This window comes from Solenopsis invicta, chromosome 4, assembly GCF_016802725.1.
Source record: "Solenopsis invicta isolate M01_SB chromosome 4, UNIL_Sinv_3.0, whole genome shotgun sequence".
NCBI classification, from domain to species: Eukaryota; Metazoa; Arthropoda; class Insecta; order Hymenoptera; family Formicidae; genus Solenopsis; species Solenopsis invicta.
This window is the reverse complement of record NC_052667.1, coordinates 14,830,717-14,852,962: the sequence shown is the minus strand read 5'-3', so window position 1 is coordinate 14,852,962 and position 22,246 is coordinate 14,830,717. Positions and strand designations below refer to the sequence as shown.

At 41.7% G+C, this 22,246-nt stretch overlaps 1 protein-coding gene across 12 annotated transcripts in view; it reads left to right on the top strand.

Moving 5' to 3' along the window:
• LOC105199534 overlaps nucleotides 1-22,246 on the top strand; it is a 147,546-nt gene that overhangs the window by 107,336 nt on the left and 17,964 nt on the right. For 6 of the 12 annotated variants that reach the window (XM_039448477.1, XM_039448476.1, XM_039448473.1 and 3 more), the window contains one exon: nucleotides 1,349-4,466. In XM_039448477.1, the coding sequence (XP_039304411.1) occupies nucleotides 1,349-2,043 (695 nt within the window). In that variant the 3' untranslated portion in view covers nucleotides 2,044-4,466. Of the gene's footprint in view, nucleotides 1-1,348; nucleotides 4,467-4,919; nucleotides 5,145-22,246 lie in introns of those variants that run through there. The other 6 variants (XR_005574613.1, XR_005574615.1, XR_005574614.1 and 3 more) reach the window with 2 other exon arrangements.

Below are 22,246 nucleotides of genomic sequence, written 5' to 3'. Positions count from 1 at the left end.
TTTATCCTCTTATTATTCAAAAAGTAAGCGTCGGACAAAATTTTCGTACAGGAAAAATCGTCTCAGAATTTATTCAAGAACACGTCTTTACAGGGACACATGGGTTGTTCTGAATCACCCTGTATACCAAACTGTTTACTAATATCTGACGTTTCCAGCTCTTATTTCTCGTCGGATTTACTGTTTATGTATTATATATTCACTGTCAGCTTCGTTACACCGCTCAGTTTTCTGAAATTACTTTATCCACATCGCATGACATTGTACAACCGCCTCTTGTAAGTCTATCTCCGCATAATACTTTTATGTAAGTTGCTTTGTATCTCATTAATTTATTTAATATCTGTTATTTATTGTTTTACGTAGCGCTACTCATACAATGACGCGAATCATAATGTATTACATTGAGCATACTTTCACTACAATATTTTTGGCCGTCAATTTTTGTACTTGCGTTACACAAGCTTGATTACCATCGCATGTAGAATACACTCAAGATGATCCAAACCAGAGGATCGAAACGTCTGTAATAATTGTTGTCAATTACATGAACTAATTATTACACGAACATTTTGTGCTGGCTCTTACGGCATTTTTATTTATTACTTGATTTACCTCTTTAGAGCCTTTTTCATTTATACGTCAAAATAAATGTTTATAAATCGTCATAATTACAACGATCTCCGAGTAAAACGGTTTTGTTATTGTTTTTTTTAGTCTAGACTCTATGTTAGCTGGTATACGAATCTCCTTGCTTAAAATAAACAATAACAACACAGTCATCCTTCGGGTTAGACGAATGTGAATTTCTAAAAGATATTCGTGCTTATTTATTGACAATATAGATATTCCGGGACCGTCAATGAGTACTTCAAATGATGAAGAGTATTTTAAATTCCTTGACTTTTTTAAATAACATTTTATATTAAATAATTAAAAACGATTTCAAAATTATATATAACAATTAAAAAATGTAAGATTTAAATAAAAAAAGAAGTCTCATCCGCGGGGATCGAACCTGGGACTCTAAGCGTACCAGTCGACGTTCTAACGCCCTACGCTACGTTGCTTATTCGATAATCATTTTTCTGTATAAGTGCTGGAAATATTTAATCGTGATTTTTTCAAGAATGTCTAAGTTGTGCAACAAACGGCTTTACTACAGTAAAGGTGTAAGTGAATAATTTACAACCATAAAATTTTATTAAAATTGGCGAGATCACTTTCAAGGGTTCCCCTTGTTAGCGCGAGACATTAATGTATTTTCTGATATTACTACAATATTACATGCTATGTGGGTAGTTTTAAAATGGCTATATTGTTAAAACAAAATATTTACTTATTTCAGATATAACAAGATTCATGTCTTTGAAAGAATTGTTCCATAATTTAAAGATAATAGAAACACGTAAGAAGTTTGCCACAGAATCAGTAGCATTACCACGATTATTTAAAATAATTGAATCATATGATGAATATAGTTGGAGGTTCACGCCTTATCATCATTTGACTATAGAAAATGAAGGGATATGTCCGGGACAATTTTGCCGCACCAATATCAATCTAACATTGCAGAGATTAACAGACAAACCATTAACAATATGGGATCATGTGAGTTCGAACACATTTGCATCAAAACCGGTGTTTTTGGTGACTTCGAATAAACTTTACACTTCTGGATTTGCCATTAAGTTCTGGCAGTGGAAGGATTTGCCGGAACATACAGAAAAAGCAGTTATTACGGAACAGACACTTGTAGAAAGAATTCTTATTATTTTTGTGAATTACACAGATGTTCAGGTTATTAATGCTAGTGAATGTGATGTAATGCAATTGTGTCATAAACTTAATTGTCAACCAAATTTAAATTCGCGAAAACAATTTAATTCCATTAAAGTCAAATATATAGATAATAATAACTTTCCCGAACTAATAAGTTATTGGTCTTCATATAATACGGATTCAATAAAAGCATTAATATCGAAAGTCCAAGTTATAAAGATGGATTCCATAATGTCTAATTTTATACACGGAAACGTTTAGTTTTGTTGTACAATTTTTATATTTTATATTTAACATATGTTATACTTGTATTATTTTATTTAATGTTAGCTTGTTCTATGAATCGTGAATCATTAGAAAAGATAGAAATGATAAAAGATACTTTTACGAATGGAGTATCAAATTAATTGTTAACTCTCAACGTACACACTATACTGAATTAGATATTTTGCCACACATGGGTGTACATTATCGGATCATTTTCAATTGCGTATATTTCAGTATCTAATGCATAGAATTTGAACAATTTTTTTTAATTGTTATGCCAGAAGGTCAAGAAGAAGAATAAATAGGTACAAGAATCAGGAAATTGAATATATTTGAAATATTTAGGAGCGATTGCAACGTACTCTCAGAAAACGGTTTTTTTTTAATTTCTAATTTTGAAAGGAAAATCATTAGAGAAATTTTTTCAACGGATTTTGAAGAGTAATAGAACGTACTTTAAGAAAAAAATATTGTCATTTTAATTGTTTTCAAAAAGTACATTTATTCTGCAAGATAAAGTTAGGTGATTTTTTAGCGTAAGAAAAGATGAGTTGATAGAATAAATCATTCATTTTTTATTATAAAACTTGAAAAAACGTAAAATATATACAATATAATATATTTTTTTTATTATTATTTATTGTATGGAACATTCGCAACAATTTTTTGCTGTATGATGCTTACACTTTGGTTGATCATATTTTAAACATTTATATTTTACATTGTTTTTCGAACAAGAGTAGACGGACATAATAAACATTTTTTTGGCTTGGCTATTTTATTGTCTGCCAACAAATTGCGAGGATCTTGATCTTCAAGAATGTCTGTGTAGTTTACAAAACTTTTGATTTGTGTACGCAATATCGTTCGCAACGTTGAAGCGAGATGATGCGTCAAAAAAGGTTTGATGAGAGCTATAGTTAGCTCTCGTATGTAATCTTTACGACATTTTTCTTACAACTTATTTTTTAATAAGTTATAAATTATGAACGAATTGACGTTAGCCTGATCTAATATTTCATAAAAGTATCTCATAGATCATCTATGCTTTTGCTATGGTTTTTGCTACTGTGATGAAACCTTAACATTTTTTGTTAAAACGCAGAAACGAACTAGTCTCTCGTTGGTCAGAGTATAAAAATAAAGTCAAAAATTATACAAAATGCTATTAATCAATTTATTTTCGTTTGTTAAAGAAAAATTTAATTTCTTTTTTGACAATACATACGTCTTGGACACACTGGGTGTAATGTACACGTATCTTGAAAAAACACGACTGTATAAAATTTTTAGTTGATTCTCAGAGACTGCTATAATGGGGAATGAGTACTGCAGATATTGATAGAAATATTCTCCGACTTTTGTTCTCCCAATCTTTATGGTTTATAAATGCCAAGCATTTTTGGCAAATAATCCGGGTGTACCAGATTCAGTATGTCTGTTGAGGATAATTTAATTAGTCTTTCGTATTTTTCATAATTACAAAAATATCAATTTATTCAAACCTAATTACATCACAAAAAATTTTTATATATTTTTCTTTTGTACCGCAATATTAAAATTCAATACTAACAAAAATGTATCATACTTATTCCAATTCCGAAGTATATTTATTAATCCTGAGTTTGCATAAAAAATTTCACATTTTTACTGATGGAAGAGTTACATGATCTCGCGAAATCATACATGATTGTTTCGAGTTCAAATAATTATACGATGTTTCAAGTCAAAATAATTATGTATAATTTAAGTCAGATTAATTATAAGTTACTTTACTTTGTTTTTTTCTTATTTTATTAATTTTAAAGGGTATTAAATTCAAAATTATGAACCTTGTGTAAATTATCATATCATTGTATTCATAAGAACATCCATTCTACACGCTGTACCTCGTTGAGAATATTCTGTCTCGTTGATTATTCGAAAGTAAGAATACGAGAAACTTCGACGGTAACGATAATAATATTTTGTATGCGAAGCAAATAAGTTTTTGTCGTGGTTGTCCGTACACGCAAAGGACAGTCAGACCAAGCAAATAATGAGTTTACCGGTCCGGTCCGGTTGCCGCTTTAAATCGTCGATGACGATACAGTAATTAGTCTATCCGAGCCAATGAGACATTTTCCCGCTGAATTTGCTTCTCCCTGCTTTCCTTTGCTTAAACCAGAGCAGGGAGGTTCGCTCTCTTTGCGAGAGATCCGCAGATTCAGATTTGAGAAGCGACGCGAGTAAGTCTCATAGTATCCATAAACGAGCGATAACAAATCGGGAAGTGTAAGGAGTTATAAGGCGCGCGATTATGCGTTCGTTGTCGACACGCGCTTATTAAATAAAATTGCGCGGACGCTCTTATCAATCAACGAGACAGAGATTATAAACAATTTAGTGATTAAAGACGAGTAACTTTGAACCTTTAATTACATTGAGTGATCACTTTGTTTGCCTTCTTTTCATCTCCTGCCTCCCATTTCTCTCATTCTACCAAAAGTTACGCTACCGTCGTTGCTCGCGCTCTCGCGTTAAACTCGCTCTCGTAATCGCGCGTTCAGGGCTGTATCTAGTCCGAGCCCCGATAAAATTAATCACTCACACAGTTCTCGCTCGCGCTCTATTTGGAGTGAATTTTGGCAATTCAATTCGCGTATCACGCAACATTAAACAATTTGGTCCTTTGAGCCGGATCAAGTGAAGCTGTGCTGAACTTCATAAATTTGAACAGTCTCTTTCTGGTATGAAGTACTTTCATATACAAGATGGAGGAACTAGTCGCAGTGCAGCAGACTGTGGCTAAAGCCTTGTCTAATTTCAAGAAGATCAGGAAGCAGAATTATACGCCGGCGAAAATACGATCTTGTATTGTCGTCTTGAAGGAATCCTGGACGCAGTGCACGAGTGGGCATGCCGCTCTCCTGCAAGCAGTTTCTGCCGATGAGCAACTGGAGTCCACGTACTTCACTCAGGACGATTACGGGAAACACGAGGAGTTCTACCTCATGGCGTTGGACTACATGAGCGAGTGTCTGGAGGAGCTGGAGCCTCACGTGTCCACCTCCCTATTGGCAAGCTCGTCGCATCATTTCTGCGCGCCCGCACCGGTATTGTTGCAACATTTACCGCTTATTAATATTCCTCCATTTACCGGGAAAGCAGAGGACTGGGAAAGTTTTTGAGATAGATTCACATCCCTTATTATTTTTAGTAAGGATCTAACCGCATTTTCTCGGATGCATTTTCTAGCATCCAGCTTATCAGGTTGCGCTCTTGCTATCAAAACTATCCCAGTCACTGCAGATAATTTTGATATCGCGTGGAAAACTTTAACTTTGCGTTACGATAATAAGCGCCGTCTCATCGAGGTTCACGTGTCCGTTTTATATAATTTACCGAGCGTCAATCGCGAATCGGCATGCGAATTATCCGAGTTGCGAGATAAAGCTAATCGCGCTATAGCATCGTTAAAAAGATTGAATTAATCCTTGGATAAAATTTTAAGTGACATTCTAAGTCATCACGTTACGCAAAAGCTCGATCCAGCAACCCGGAAAGCGTGGAGATTGAAAGGTGATGATGCGATGATTCCTACGTACGAGGATCTCGATCGCTTTCTCGCGAATTGCGTTTGCGCGTTGGAGGAGCTCACTCTCCTCAGCTCAGCCAAATCCTCGCGATCGGTGAAATCATCGAGCACCATGGTAGCGACGGCTTCGATCTCGCCGTGTCCGCTCTGTAAATCGGCATATTTCTTGAATAAGTGTCCTCAATTCGTGCAGAAGAGTCCGAGCCAGAGATTGGAAATTGCGAAACAGTATCAACGATGCGTGAATTGCTTCAGTGCGAAGCACGCGGTCTCCGCATGTTCGAGCCGTTTTTCATGTCATCACTGTCAAAAACGACATCATTCCATGCTCCATCTCACTCGGTCTCTTCCTCGACCGCGACAGTTAGTGCGTTCAATTCCGAGGCCCCGGCGTCGATCAATTCTGATGAATCTCCGAAAACAGTGGCATTATGCGCGATGTCGGCAAATCTCGCTCGACCGCCGCTAGTCCTCGCCACTATACGCATGTCCGTTGGATCTCTCGCCGGTCGTCAAGTCATTGCACGAGCATTGATCGACACCGGAGCGGAACTCACACTCATTGCGGCTCATTTAGCAAAAAAATTAAAACTGCGTTGGTTCATACTGCATACCGCCTTGTCCGTCGTCGGCGGCCTTGACGCGGGCATACATCGTTACGCCGCGCACATTCAAATCTCACCGATCGACGGAATCGAGCCGCCGGTCATTACCACAGCGACGATTCTAAGTTCGCTCGCTAGTTACTCGTCAGCGTCTATTCAATCTTCTCTTCAATGGGATCATCTCGCGGATCTTACTTTCGCAGATCCAAATTCTTCAAATTCAGATCCCATTGATCTAATAATCGGCGCTGACATCTATGCCGATATAATGCGAGATGGCGTTTGCAGGGGATCTCGCGGTCAGCCCATTGCTCAGGAAACGATCTTTGGCTGGATCGTTCAGGGTTGCACGCTTCTGTCGAATTCGTCCCGTCGGACCATTATGGTGCAACATTGTACGATCGCGGAATCCGTTTCACTTGATAGCGAATTGAGAAAATTTTGGGAAATCGAGGAAATTCCGAGGCACACGATACTCAGCCCGGAAGAGCAGAGATGCGAGAATCATTTTTTAACTTCTCATTCGCGCACTCCCACCAGTCAGCACGTTGTTCGTCTGCCGTTCAAAAGTGATTCTTCCATTGGTTTGGTACCTCACACGATATAGCGAAGCGATGCCTCAAGACTTTGCTACACCGTCTTCAAGCCAACTCCGATTTGAAAAGGAAGTACTCAAACTTCCTACAAGAATATGAAAATCTCGGGCACATGCGCAAAGCTCCAGAATCTTCAGAATCTTCTCAGTTTGTCTATATTCTGCACCATCCCGTAATACGCAAAAGCAGCGCGACGACTCGAGTAAGAGTCGTATTCAACGCATCGAGCCCCACCTCGAATTCTCGGTCACTTAATGACTACCTTCTCGCAGGGTAAAAATTGCAAACGGACTTGGCTGCGGTGCTTTTACGCTGGCGACAGTATCGTTACGTTTATTCTGCCGACGTCGCAAAAATGTACCGGCAGATTCGCGTCGATCCCCGTGACACAAACTATCAGCGGATCCTATGGATTAACGAGAAAACTGGAAAATTACAAGAGTATCAACCTACGGTACAACTTCGGCGCCGTTCTTAACGTTGCGAGTCCTTCGGCAGCTCATCCATGACGACGGTCGCGATTTTCCTTTAGCTGTTCCCGTGCTTTAGGAGAATATTTACGTAGATGACGTACTTTCGGCGCGGACGAGATTTCGCTCATCCGTTCGGTTCGCAATCAAGTGTGCTCTTTGCTGCAACGCGGCCATTTCGAATTAAGAAAATGGTCGAGCAACGCGGCCCACTTATTAAGCGACATTGACGCGCAGGATCATGGTCTCACTTGCAGCAAGGATCTACATCCGGACGAAACATTAAAGGTGCTCAGTATTAGTTGAAGTCCGTCGGCCGATGCATTTCATTTTAGAGTTGTGCGCTCTCCCTCGTCCGCGCGAACGAAGCGCGCCATGCTCTCGTACATCGCCCGTATGTTCGATTCGTTAGGCTTAGGCCAGTTACAATCTCCGCGAAAATTCTCTTGCAGAGACTTTGGCAGCTCCGCGTCGACTGGGACGATGAGGTTCCCACCGGTATCGCAAAGCAATGGGAATCAGTGCAATTGTCCTTGCTAGAACTCGATAACTTCCACCTCCCGCGGTGGATTCAGAAAGAATCGGACACGGTCGACTGCGAGATCCACGGATTTTCGGACGCGTTTAATTATGCCTACGCTGCAACGATTTATATTCTCACCTCTCTCTCGGGCAACATCACGACTGCTTTGCTAGTCGGGTAGTCAAAGGTTGCGCCGATCAAGACATTGACTGTTCCGCGTCTTGAATTATCGGCAGTCGTGTTAATGTCGCGATTAATGAAGTTCGTCATAGACGCATTGCACATTTCCTCCGCTCCATGCTTTTACTGGACGGACCGTCGTGCTCGCGTGGGTAACACAACATCTCTCGAAGTGGAAGACTTTCATTTTAAATCGGGTTGCCGAGTTTCAAATCCGACTTCCGTCCGCTTTGTGGCGATATGTTTCTACGGACAAAAACCCCGCGGATTGTGTGTTGCGAGGAATCTTGGGAAGTCAGCTCGTCTCATATCCTCTTTGGTGGCATGATTCTGCGTGATAAAAGATGCCTTCTTAGTGGCCGACGATGAACTCACCACTCCCAGACATCGCGTTAAAGGAGAACTCGCGCGCGACAGTTTAAATCGCTAACGTAATGGAATCATGGAAGCTCGCAGACCGATATTCCTTGTGGCCAATGTTCATTCGGGTGAACGCGTACGTTCTTAGATTTATATCGCGGATTTGAAGGCGTGATGAGATTGCTCTTTGTTTGGAAAGTCTGTCTTCATTGACTGCGAGCGAAGTACGAGCCTCAAAAATATTTTGGGTGAAATACATTCAACGCCAACTTTTCCCGCTAGAAATACGCGCTCACTCAAAATAAGTTGGTTCCTTTGAAGAGTCCATTCTTCTCTCTCAATCCGTTCCTGGATGAAGAGCAAATAATTCAGGTTGGCGGGCGGCTATCTCAGGCCCCGATACCCGCTCAAGCTCTACATCCGATAGTGCTCGACTCTCACCCGCTTGTTCACTTACTCATTTCTCATACTCACTTGCGCACTCTTCATGCAGAAACGCAATTGACCCTTGCTACGTTACGGCAAGAATTCTGGCTACTCAGAGTTCGAAGCACGATCAGATTGATTCTGCACGGGTGCGGAACCTGTGCTCGCGAGAGAGCTCTCACTTCATCTTAACTTATGGGAGATCTTTCCAAGGTTAGAGTGACTCCTCCCGCGCGCGCGTTTCTTTACAGCGGGCTGTACTACGCGGGTCCAGTACTAATTCATTCGCGATCAGGTCGCGGAATCGCCTTGAAAAGGCGTACGAGGTGTGTTCAAAAAGTAACGGGAATTTTTAAATTTCGCGGGTTTGGAGAGTCCGACAGTCAAATTTTTTTTTGTTTATGTTGGTATACATGTCCCTGAAGTATGCTGAAATGTTGAGCTGTATTCATTGTTTACTTTGTCTGTGGCAGCCGCTAAGGTTACACGTGTTTTTATGAGCTCGGCGATTTTCGTTTCTGAAAAAAAATGGATCAAAGAATTTGTATCAAATTTTGCGTAAAAAATAACATAAAGTGTAACAAAGTGTGTGAAATGTTAACAAAGGCCTATGGTGAGTCTGCTATGAGTAAAACAAGAGTTTACGAGTGGTATAATCGTTTCCAAGATGGCCGTGAAGACGTTGAAGATGACGAACGTCAAGGACGCCCTAGCACATCAAGAACCGATGAAAACGTCGAAAAAGTGAAAGAAATGGTTATGAACAATCGCCGAATCACAATCAGAGAAGTCGCTGATGATGTTGGCATATCAATTGGCTCATGCCATGACATTTTTTCGAATGTTTTGGGTATGAAACGCCCGAATTTATGGAAAAACAATTCATGGCTTTTGCACCACGATAACGCACCTGCTCACACTTCATTGCTTGTTCGTGAATTTTTGGCCAAAAACAATACTGTAATGATGCCCCAGCCTCCATATTCGCCAGACATTGCTCCGTGTGACTTTTTCCTATTTCCAAAAATAAAGAGAATCTTAAAGGGCCGTCGTTTTACAAGCATAGATGACATTAAAAGCGCATCGCTGAAAGAGCTAAAGGCTATCTCAAAGATCGAGTTTGAGAAGTGTTTCGGAGATTGGAAGAAGCGCTGGCATAAGTGCATAATATCTAATGGTGACTATTTTGAAGGCGACAACATTAATGTAGACGAATAAATAAATATTTTTTTCAAAAAACGAAAATTTCCGGTATTTTTTGAACACACCTCGTATATCGCATTATTCGTGTGCATGCCAATACGCGCTGTGCATCTAGAACTCGTCGAAGGTTATTCTACTCCCGCATTTCTCGGAGCCTATTCCCGTTTTGTGGCACGGCGAGGTTTCTCCGATCGATTTACTTTCATAATGGTACTACTTTCGTTGGGGCGGATCGCGAACTCATCGCCGCGTTTCGCGCAACTCTTCGAGATCCCGATTTGTAAAATCGCACAGCCGCGGATAGTATTTCATGGCATTTCATACCTCCCTCAGCTCCTCATTTCGGGGGGGCCGTGAGAGGCCGATGTCCGTAGTACAAAACATCTTATTCGGTGCATACTCTAACCTTCGAGGAGTTCTCAACGCTACTATGCAATATCAAGGCGTGTTTGAATTCGCTTCCATTGGCACCTCTCTCTGACTCACTGGATGACTATACTTTCTTAACTCCGGGGCATTTCCTTATAGGCTCCGCGCTTAATTCGATCCCGGAGCCCTTGCTTTTGCAATTCATAGAAAATCGGTTGACTAAGTAGCAGCTAGTTCACCAAATAACCGAACGTCTTTGAAAAGTCTGGCAACAAGATTACATTAATACGCTGCAACAGCGAGGTAAATGGAGGCGCGTAAATTTATGCGCACTTTGGGTCGGACAATTCGTTTTATTGCGAAACTTGCTACTCCCTCCGTGGAAATGGGAACTAGGACGGATTAGTCTGTGTCACCCGGGATCGGACGGTCTGATTCGTGTCGTGACCATTAAAATAGCGTCTTCGGAATATAAGCGTCCCATCAGTAAAATATCTATTTTGCCAATCGACATCGAGAATGCGTCTAATGTCGAGGGCGAAGCGTCGTTCTAACTACAAACATGCCGATTGCCTCTGCTTCGCGTCATGAATTAATTATTATTCTATTTTATTTCGAAATTATTATTTCGAGGCGGGCGGTATGTATCGAGTTCAAATAATTATACGATGTTTCGAGTTCAAATAATTATACGATGTTTCAAGCTCAAATCATTATACGATGTTTCAAGTCAAAATAATTATGTATAGTTTAAGTCAGATTAACACCACCTTTGAGATTTGAAAAAATCAATTTTTTTTGCTTAAATAATTAGTTTATACTTATAAAAATATGCTGTAAGTAGTTTTAGAACAAAATTCAAACTGTATTATAGTGTTTGAGCTGATTACATGAATCGTCTCTATACGCCTACCGAGCAGCTGCAAACGACTTGGAACGGCCCCGTCTTTTCTATGCTTCGTAGTTATTTGGGCCTTATTTATGTACCGAAAATAGACCTTTGACTAACACAATATAGATGTTATTACTTGTACTATATCAGTAAATAGTTTTGAAAGCGTCGGTTTCTGTGTTTATGTGACGCCATTAGTTTTTCTGTGTTTATGCAACAAACTTGGTTATTTGTTATCGTAATGATGGCTATAACAGTCTAATGAAAATTTTGCAAGTTTAAAACCTCATGGTGGGCACTACTTGTCATTATTATTACCAAAAATTGGATATGCGGCGCCTCGTACTTGCCGAGCGCAGTCTCACCCAAGAAGCAAAAGAGATGAGAATATCATTATTAGCAACAAGAAAGGAATATAATGAGGCTGCTGAACTAGTGGAAGGACTGCTTTATTAAGGGACAGGCATCGCAGATTAGAGATAAATTAAAAATTTTTAACTTTATACACATAAAATCAATTACCAAAACTTTAAACGCGTTTTTCTGAAAACACAGTTTTTCAAATTTGCATGCAACGTTACTCTTACAATTTTTATCCGATTGACTTGAAATTTTAAAACAATTTTCTTGTAACTATTCTACAGTGAAGTACGTAGGCTTTTTGCGAAATGTTGAAAACTCTTTTTGTAATCAGCTTTTTTTAAACAAATTTTTGGGTGAAAAATCCACTTTTTTCTATACATAGCTGCCATTTTGATAAAAATTAATATTTTTAAAAATTCCTACGTATTTCCTTAGTTTTGAATATGTAGATAATGAAAATTTTTTTTGTTTGATTCCAACATAAATCATGTCGCAGAAAACTTGCACGCAAAAATTCATCTTTCAGAAAAGACGATTTTGTAAATGGGCCAGTACGCCACCATTTTGTGCATGAAAGACAAATAAAAAATATTTTTTTACTCGTTAATATATGTACAATAAAGTCCTCTAAGCTTTTTTTATATAAAGTTCATCATTTGCCGACAATAAATTCCCAAACTTAGGTATCATTTTAGGGCCTCAAAAGGGTGGTGTTACCCTTTAATTATAAGTTACATTACTTTGTTTTTTTTTATTTTATTAATTTTAAAGGATATCAAATTCAAATTTATGAACTTCGTGCAAATCATCATATCATTGTATTCATAAGAACATCCGTTTTACACGCTATATCGTGTTGAGAATATTCTGTCTCGTTGATTATTCGAAAGTAAGAATACGAGAAATTTTGACGATAACGATAATAATATTTTGTATGCGAAGCAAATAAGTTTTTGTCGTGGTCGTCCGTACACGCAAAGGAATGTCGGACTAAGCAAATAATGAGTTTAGCGGTTCGGTCCGGTTGCCGCTTTAAATCGTCGATGACGATATAGTAATTAGTCTATCCGAGCCAATGAGACATTTTCCCGCCGAATTTGCTTCTCCCCGCTTTCCTTCGCTTAAACCAGAACAGGGAGGTTTACTCTCTCTGCGAGAGATCCGCGGATTCAGATTCGAGAAGCGACGCGAGTAAGTCCCATAGTATCCGTAACCGAGCGATAAATCGGGAAGTGTAGGGAGTTATAAGGCGCGCGATTATGCGTTCGTTGTCGACACGCGCTTATTGAATAAAATTGCGCGGACGCTCTTATCAATCAACGAGACAGAGATTATATACAATTTAGTGATTAAAGAAGAGTAACTTTGAACTTTTAATTACATTGAGTGATCTGTTTGCCTTCTTTTCATCTCCCGCCTCCCATTTCTCTCATTCTACCAAAAGTTACGCTACCGTCATCGCTTGCGCTCTTGCGTCACACAATCTACACATAACATCAAAAACGCCCATTTTGCCATCCATTGGGGAGGGGGCGGGAGAAGGGGGGAGCGAAAAAAATCTTAAATGTGTAACAACCTGTGTTTGTCCGAGCGCGGACGAGCTCAGGGAAGCCAGGGCTCGAAAGGAGGTTGCCGGGTTAATTAACTCTGAGATCGGGAGTGCGTTTAAAGAGTGTATGACTTTATTATAATAGAATGCAGAAAATACACGAGAGTATACGATTCGGAGAAAACGCGGTATGTACAAGACGGTGTGGTGACGTGATACAATAATAGCAAGACGCGGTATATACAGAACGGTGAGACTTATTTACATAGGTTCAGTTGCTGGCGTTCGGCTCGCGGCCGGTGCGAGAGAACGGCACGGTAGCGTTGTCTCTGTCACGCCCGTTTGATTCTGACGCTTATTGTCGGTTGTGTTTACGTCGTCGCGGTCTCGTTGCTCCGCGACGCGCGCGCGGGTCGGGACGCTGACTCAGAAGTCGTCCCGGTATTCTGAGAATTCGCGACAGGTGCTCGGTGGGATTCCCTTAATAGGGAATCCCTATTCGTGCGCCGGTGCCGGCTGCCTCGAGATCTCTCGATGGAGGCAAAGATCACTCTACCCCCGGGGTGGCAGTCGTCACCGCGGACTCTCGGATGGAGGTGGATGTTGGCGGAATCGTCGAGATTTCTCAACGGTGGTAGAGCTCGCTCTACCGCTCGGATTCCCTGAGTGCCAGGAAAGCGGGATTGGAAATCGCCGAGATTTCTCAGCGGTGACAGAGCTCGCTCTACCACACGGATTTCCTGGGTCTGGTTCGGAGGCTGGACCGGGAAAGAGTTGATCTCTCTACGAGATCGTCCGCCTTCTATACCCCGATCTCGGAGAGTCGGGGATGTTCGAGTGGAGTTTGGCTCTCCTCGGAATACAGCATCTCCGCTGCTCCGAGATCAGTCCGGTATTGCGCTCTCAGTCGTATGCTTCTCTGTTGCTCCAACGCCAGGAGCGTGCGGCTTAATGCGCGAGCGCGCGGAGTTCGTATGATTAACGGCGCGTTCGCTGGACCGTTCGCGCGCGCGTGTATGAGGCATTTATCGGCGCGTAGCGCCTGTTCGTCTGTCCGACGGGTGTTCGGCCGGACAGGGGGGCGGTTCGTGGCCCCAGGGGGAATGGTGCGGAGGTGCATCGTTACAAATGCAATGTGAAATCAATTTCACAATGTGGGGGCATTAAAATAAATTTCAATTGTATTCGTGATCCAAACTTTAAGTAAGAACTTGGAAACAAAAAACTGAGAGCACGTGCGCTGTCGACAAATGGCTGTGCTAAGGTTTTAGGAATAATTCATGCTTTGATTGTGTGATACCATTGTAACCTATAAATCTCGATCTGAAGTTAGGTTATTTTTTATTAAGTACTTTCCGTGTTATGACGCTTGAAAGTTACGCTGTAGTTTCAAGCCTCAAAATTCAAAAAGTACTCAACGAAAATAAACTTTCTTGTAGGGATTTGGAAAGGTTTTGACACCATCTATTAGTTTCTAGAATCAAAAATAAAGTATTCTATTTAAAAAAGTTAATGTAATTTTGATTTGACCTTGGCGACGCCATCCAAGGTCAAAATGACAATATTATAATAGTAAATAGACCTTTTGAAACCTTACAACTTTTATCTAAAACACTTTTTTTTTAAATGCTTACTTTTCGAGATATTTTGCTGTTCCGGTACTTTTTCCCCTACCGTGTGCGTACGCGGTGAGAGGAAGGATAGCTTGGCACCGCACCGCTCCCTCATGCCCCCGCACCATGCCGTGGTACACGCTATACACTCGCGATCACGATTATTAAGTATTTTGTTTATTGTGATATTTATAGCATTTTTTATAGCAAAAAACCGAAAGTTAAATAATGTAACTTTGCGAATATAGCATTACATTTCTCTCTCTAAAGTACAAGAACACAGTAAATATTATCTCTTTAAACAACAGTTCTGATTAATAATACTTGAATCACACCATTATGTGTAATTACAAGTAAAAGTTGTGTATACCTCTGAGACAACCTGCGTGCGTGCGTGTGTGCGTGCACGTACATTTAGGTATACATAATGTATACAGGATGAATTTCATAGTGATTTTGGCTTGTTTGAACCGATGTGGCTAATTACACTAAATGGTTTCGACTATTCTGTGAGAGCCACTTTGTGTACACCCAACATTCACACATACAGATATGTTTTTAAACCAACAACATGTCTTGGACAGAATTGTAGTGGTTTACATTGATAACGGCGACATTGCAATTCATAATTCATTATTATCTCGTAAAAAACAACTTTTCTTCAAATTGGCATAACTTAGCGAAAAATTATTGTATCGAGTTCCGCAAAATTGCCCTTTAAAGAGAAAAATTCAAACTTTCACGCGCTTTTTACCTCATTGAGTTACGTCAACTGCTTCACTCCACACAACTCTAGAAACTGCACGTTCTATTTATCGATTTTGCAAGTTTTTGTTCTATCATCGGCTATTAGCAAATTAATCATGCCACTTAATGGACATTAAAAGTTTCTCAAAGTACTGGTTTCAAACTTTAATTTCTTTTTTGGAACACTCTTGTATCATAAATATTTCCTGTTTTACAAGCGTTTAAAGTTTGGTAAATTTTTCTTAAATTTTTAGTGTACCCCTTTTTTTGTTGAGCAGTGTTTATATATATATATGTATAGATTGCATTTTGTTAGTGACATAAATTGATACAAGAATCGTTTTGTTATCCATCAAAGAAAGACAGAATCGATTTTTGTGCCGATTTTTGTTACTAAATGTATAACACCCATTATATGGTCGAATTATTAATTTTTAAAATTGCAAACAAAAAACGGGCTTAAGAGCTATGCTAGGTATTATATCCAAGGGTTCATGAACGAAAACATGATTAATTAAATATTATAAACAAACGTTTTGATTTTTAATTACCGATCTCCTTCGGTGTACACTAAAGATTAATGATAACAGTATGAAAAATTATATCATAAAAGAGAAGAAAAAATATTTTACTGCCCTTTTTATCAGTTCGGTATTGGAAAAATTTTTATTTTTTTCCAACATGTATACGACTGTTGTGTTTCACAATTCCTTATGTTACGTCCTGCGGAGTAACGATTCTTTCCTTCGCAACCAGCGGATATTCTAATTAACGGGCGAGCGACGGTGATCTCACCCCGATCCCAAGAATTCGGTGACTCTCACGGCAATAACCGGATGTCACGAATTAAGTAGTTATAAATTCATCAATTGAGGAGATCTGAGGTGACACCGTTGCTTGATACCGGAAACACTCAAGATAGTAAAATCAAGGAGCTGGAAGACGCACGTGTGCATCCCTTTGAGTTCTGATGTCCGACACCCGCATAGCAACAAATCAAAGAATTTTTTGACATTTAATGCTTCTGAGAGTCAAATTCAATTGTCAAACTTGCCACTTTCTCGGATAACAATTACCGAGGAATATAAAAAAGTCGTAAAAGTAAATATTGCACGTGGGTGTATTAATGAATAAAGTGGTGCACACGGCCCTCGAAGGGAATCATAGATGAAAAATAGTATAAATAGGTGCGTCTTCTAGCGGAGCGCGCAGTACACAGTTCACAGTTCACTTCAGACAGTTCAGTTCAGAGCAGTCTAGTCCGAATCGCAGTTTCGTGGTATCTTGCATGCCCGAGTTCTGCGACTCTCGGATCCGCGGCCTCTAAGCTCGTGCGGAGCACAAATCTCGGTCGGGAAGGTTCCCCATCGCACTCGCAATTTTGGCTGACTGGAAAGTGCTATAGTGAGAGCGGGCATATTTGGGATCTGCCAACCATTCTCCATCGCACCTGCAATTCTTTTGGCTGAATTGTTCGTCTCCCGTTGAGTCCGGCCCCAGTTTGGAGGTCTGCGGCCCGAGAGTACCACATTTGTCAACTCTAATAGTTTAACCAACAAGTAGTAAGTTTCAATCATAAGTTTATCTTTCCTGACGGGCTTTTCTCTCTTACGGGTGATTTATACATATTCACATTACAATTTCCCCTCCAAATCGAATCAAACTCTGTTTGATTCGATTCAATTTTGATTTCCATTTTGGATTAAATCGAGTTTCGGCTCGTTTGATTCAAAGGAAATTATACTCTTATTCTTCTGGATTGAATCAGACTTTGTTGATTCGATTCAATTTTGATTTCCATTCTGGATTAAATCGAGTCTCGGCTCGTTTGATTCAAAGGAAATTATACTCTTATTCTTCTGGATTGAATCAAACTCTGTTTGATTCGATTCAATTTTGATTTCCATTCTGGATTAAATCGAGTCTCGGCTCGTTTGATTCAAAGGAAATTATACTTTTATTCTTCTGGATTGAATCAAACTCTGTTTGATTCGATTCAATTTTGATTTCCATTCTGGATTAAATCGAGTCTCGGCTCGTTTGATTCAAAGGAAATTATACTCTTATTCTTCTGGATTGAATCAAACTCTGTCTGATTCGATTCAATTTTGATTTTCATTCTGGATTAAATCGAGTTTCGGCTCGTTTGATTCAAAGGAAATTATACTCTTATTCTTCTGGATTGAATCAAACTCTGTTTGATTCGATTCAACCTTGATTTCCATTCTGGATTAAATCGAGTTTCGGTTCGATTTGATTCAAAGAAATTTAGACTTTCTGGATTTGAATCGCCATCCTCCGATTCGACTCACATTATTTTCTAATTCAACTACCTTCCCCTCCCCTCTTCCCAGCTAAAAACCTTTTTTTTATTTTTTATTTATTTATTTCTTTTTTTTTCTTCTCTTCTTTCTCTTTCGTATATTAGAGAGAAAAGCGGGTCAAACATTTTTGTTATTTTCGTTCTAGTGAATAACCATATTCCACCCAAAATACACAAAAATAAGTCTCGCGCCGGAGCCCGCCACCGTCGGAATCGCAGAAACCGGAGAGCAAGAAAGCTTGCTGCGTCGCTCGATCTCCCTTCTGAAGCAACACCGTTTATCGCTAACTTATTTAAATTAGGAACATTACATAACAAACAATTCAATATCTCAATAACTTCCGGTAACACGCCCACCAATTCTTTCGCTGAACCAGTCGCTCTCGACGGAGAGGAACCGTCAACCCCCTCCGAACACGTAAATTTACTCGCTGAACCCTCTTACTCTCCAGTCGCTCTCGACGAAGAGGAACCGTCAACCCCCTCTGAACACGTAAATTCACCCGCTGAACCCTCTTACTCTCCACTCGCTCTCGACGAAGAGGAACCGTCAACCCCCTCCGAACACGCAAACTCCCCCGCCTCTATTTCGAGTCAACTCACGTATAGGATCTTCCCCGATTTTCCTATCTCCCTGTCTCCACCTCCAAACCCCGAGGTTCCGGACTTCGGGGAGGACGGATTTCTGCGGAGATCTCCGAGCCCCGGGTTCCTCGATCTCGAGGAGGAGGAAGAAGCTCCCTTAGAGCCTCCGATCTTCGGATCCCACGATCTCGAGGATGGGCCTCCTCCCCCTTCTCCTGTCCGCAGCGTGGAATATCTAAACGACCTTCCACCACTTCCACCTCGTTCGTTTTTCGCTCTTGGCCCCCTCCAGTCTTTAAACGCCATCCTGTCTGGCCTCCCTTTGTGTTCCAATCCCCTCCCTCCTGGCGCATTTTCAGTCGGGCCTGACCAGTTCGATCTGGAAACCGTTCGCGCCTACCTTCCCCACCTCTCTCCTGACGGAACTATTCCCGTCTTCTTTCCCCACGTACCCAAATTATTATTTAGTCCCGAAATTAATGTTCCTTAATCATTTTCGCCCCAATTTCGCTATGGTAAGTGAAATTAGCGAATAATATTTCTAGATAATATGGACACGATTACACATACGTGCGAATACTCTGTTCGTTACACTAATATAGAATATTATAAATGTAAACATATATATATTTATCTTTGTTTTTTTTAAATAAATTGATGATTGATTATAAGGAACTCGATTAATTTCTCAACCTCACTCACCATCCCCCGCTCTATTAAGTCAAGCACTAGGTCCGATCCCGAGGTAAAGCAATTAAATTTGCTGCCTCAAAACAGGACCGAGGGACGCGGAACACCCTGAATGTTTGTCATTGGGCCCCCCACTGTGGACCCATTGACCCATATATTCTGGGTTGTCGACGCGGCCTGCTTGTGCCTCGTGGGCACATTCTCAAGTTGTTACGTCTCTCCTTTCTCCCTCCATGTCTTACCTATCCTTTTTTTTTTTTTTATAGTTGGGAAACGCCTTTATGGGTCCCCGGTCCTGTGGGGACAGGAACGCGGGGTATGTGAGACTCGTCGACCTGACTAGCCGACATACTCACTAAAACCCAACTTTTTCCGGCGTCTGGGCTTTGGACGGATCGCGGGATCGAACTAAGCATGCACCGCGGTCCGTCCAGCCCAAACGGGTCCCCGCCCGTGAGAGCGGAAACCCCCCTCCGGAGTTAGCGGCCAGAACTCGACCGAAGTCGAGCCCCAGCCGCCCGAACCGGGACGCCGGGTGTGCGTCGGACCCCCTTGGGAGAGGGCCCTAGATACGCACTCCCGCGTCCCAAGCCCCGAGACGGGTCAGCCGGGCAACTACCCCGCCGCTGATTCCGCCCGAGGCGTACCTCCTCAACGGTGGGGAGGGTAGGACCCTCTGTCCGGTCTAGCCGGCGCTGTGAGGGTCCCCCCTTCCCATCGTTCCTTCTCGGCTCGGCTCAAACCCCCCCCGAAGGGGGGGAGCAAAATGAGCAAAATGAGCCATCGCGCCGGCTGTTCCCCCGGCACCGGCATAGTCGATACCGTGAAAAGCAGCCAGCGCTTCTCCTGTGAGGAGAGAGGAGGGCGACGCGTCGCCCCCCCCCCCAGACCTTCCCGTTGGGTGGGAGAGGGAGGAGGAGGACCTACTGATTGATTTGTTGCAGGTACACCCTCCTCCGTCTCCCCCCATGTCTTACCTATCCTACTTCAACTCCGGACGTAACACTTACAAATTTAATAAATTTACAATTACGGGGAAAGATTGTATTGATTGTTTATCTTGTACCGATGTAGTATACAAAATCGACTGCAATGATTGTCAGTCTACTTATGCGGGACATACAAAAAGACAATTCAAAACTAGAATCACAGAACATAGAACGGATTAAGAAATTTTTTTCGGTTATTTCTGAACTCTGCATCGAGAAAACTCACTATTGAAAGAATGTCGAAATTCTAGATAAAGATTTATCCTTTGTTAAGAGGTCGATATCCGAAATGTTACATATCTAAAAACAATAAAAAGGATTTAATAAACAGAGTTGTAACACCCCATGTTATCCGAGCACGGATTGCTCGTGATATCGCCAGGGCTCGAAATTAGGGCGCGGAATGATTAATTCGGAGATAGTGTGAGAGAAAACAAAAGGCTTTATTTAGAGCGTTGTTACGTCCCGACCGAGTGCGGCCGCCGTTGAGCAGAATACGCGCGTTTCGGCGAAACTGGCTGTTTCGAAGCCTAAGCTTCGGGGGCTCCACAGCCCAGGAGCGGATCGCGTGGCCAGATTTACCGGCGGACGGGCCCGATTTTCCGCGACCGATGGCCTAGTGAGGGAAGTTTTGTAATTTTAGAGGGGGTGCCGCGAGAGCGCGAGTATGGTTGCATCGGAATCGTTCCAGGGACTATCTCCTTCTCGGATTAAATAAGTTATGAATTCTTCCAACTCGTGGGGGCAATGGTCACAATCGAGAGGGTGACGGCGGGCAGCTACGGGCGCGCGGCAAGAATCGCACTTTTGCGGATTGTATGGATGACCAAGATAGATATAGTGGGTAATTACCCCGAGATAATTTTCTTTCTTAGAGCTCGAGTGTTTGCTTTTACACTCGAGGCATAATACCGTTGATTCGTCGTCGTTGCGAAAATACAGAGAGGTTACGCACTGGGCACTGCGTAACCATATACCGAACGAGCGATTCGCTTCGCGTTGGGCACGGACCGAGAAAATGGCAATGCGTTGCGGTGGGCACATACTCTAATTTACCGTTTACTTATTACTCTTCAGGGCATAAACATGTGCACGTCTCTTTGATCTCTATTATAGTAGGTTCGGTGTTAAGGTATGGCTTGTTTTCTGAGTCGTACAAATGACGCACGAGGTCGTTCAGTGCTTCGTAGCACTCGACGCAGTCCACCGCGGTCTCCGGAAATGAGATTAAACGATTGCAGGACGAGCAGCGTATGGCTTCTTCGTCCCCGCCGACAATTAAATAGTGACGCGTGACTGAGTTGTAAAATATGCGGTCGCGAAGGGGGAGGTTATTTTGGCACCTGTCGCAAATGATGGTGTGATTAATTTGGTGCTGATGGAAGGTGGCCAGGCTACACAACGCGGAGTTAAGCCAATTGAAATATGGGGCTTGAGTTGAAAAATACGCGTTATGTGATATGTTTTGTTGGACGTTGCGACTTAGCTTTAGAATTTTGCTTAGGCGGTTGCTGTTGAAACTGTTGCCTATGCCTTGGTAGCCGCTCTGGTCAGATGATGATTGTCCTCGTCCTTCCCGGCTGTCCGGCTGTCCTCGAGCCTCGATCGTGATACTTCTGTTTATGCACTACACTCACGTCGCGGTGTTGCATGCATGGAAGCGGGGATGCATGAAAGCGGGGGAGGTTAAGCGTGGAAATTAAGCGAAAAGCATTTGTGTATAAACTACCCTTTTATTACTAGGATATAAAGGGTAAAAGAAGTGAGTTACAAAAGCGCAATTTAAACTACGATTACATTAAAATTAAGCTTACAGTAAAATTTGAAATAACGGTGGTGTGCGCGAGCGGAGATGTATAGCGAGTGAGAGGCAGAGCAACGAAAATTCGGCGGGAAACGTAAAGAGGGGACGGCCAGAAGTCAAGCCCGGTTAGCCAAAGCAGATCGGCCTACAGCGTCGATTCCAAGTCGCTCGATTTGCTCTCTAAGAACTGCGAGCCGCGCCCGAGATTTTCTCCTTATATAAACAGCGATCCTCCCCGAAAGACCCCGGCAGGAATTCAGCAAATACGACGGTTACCGAAGTCCGTAGATCCTTCGAGAAGGCTCGCTGTTATTGTTTGTCAAAACCAGGAAT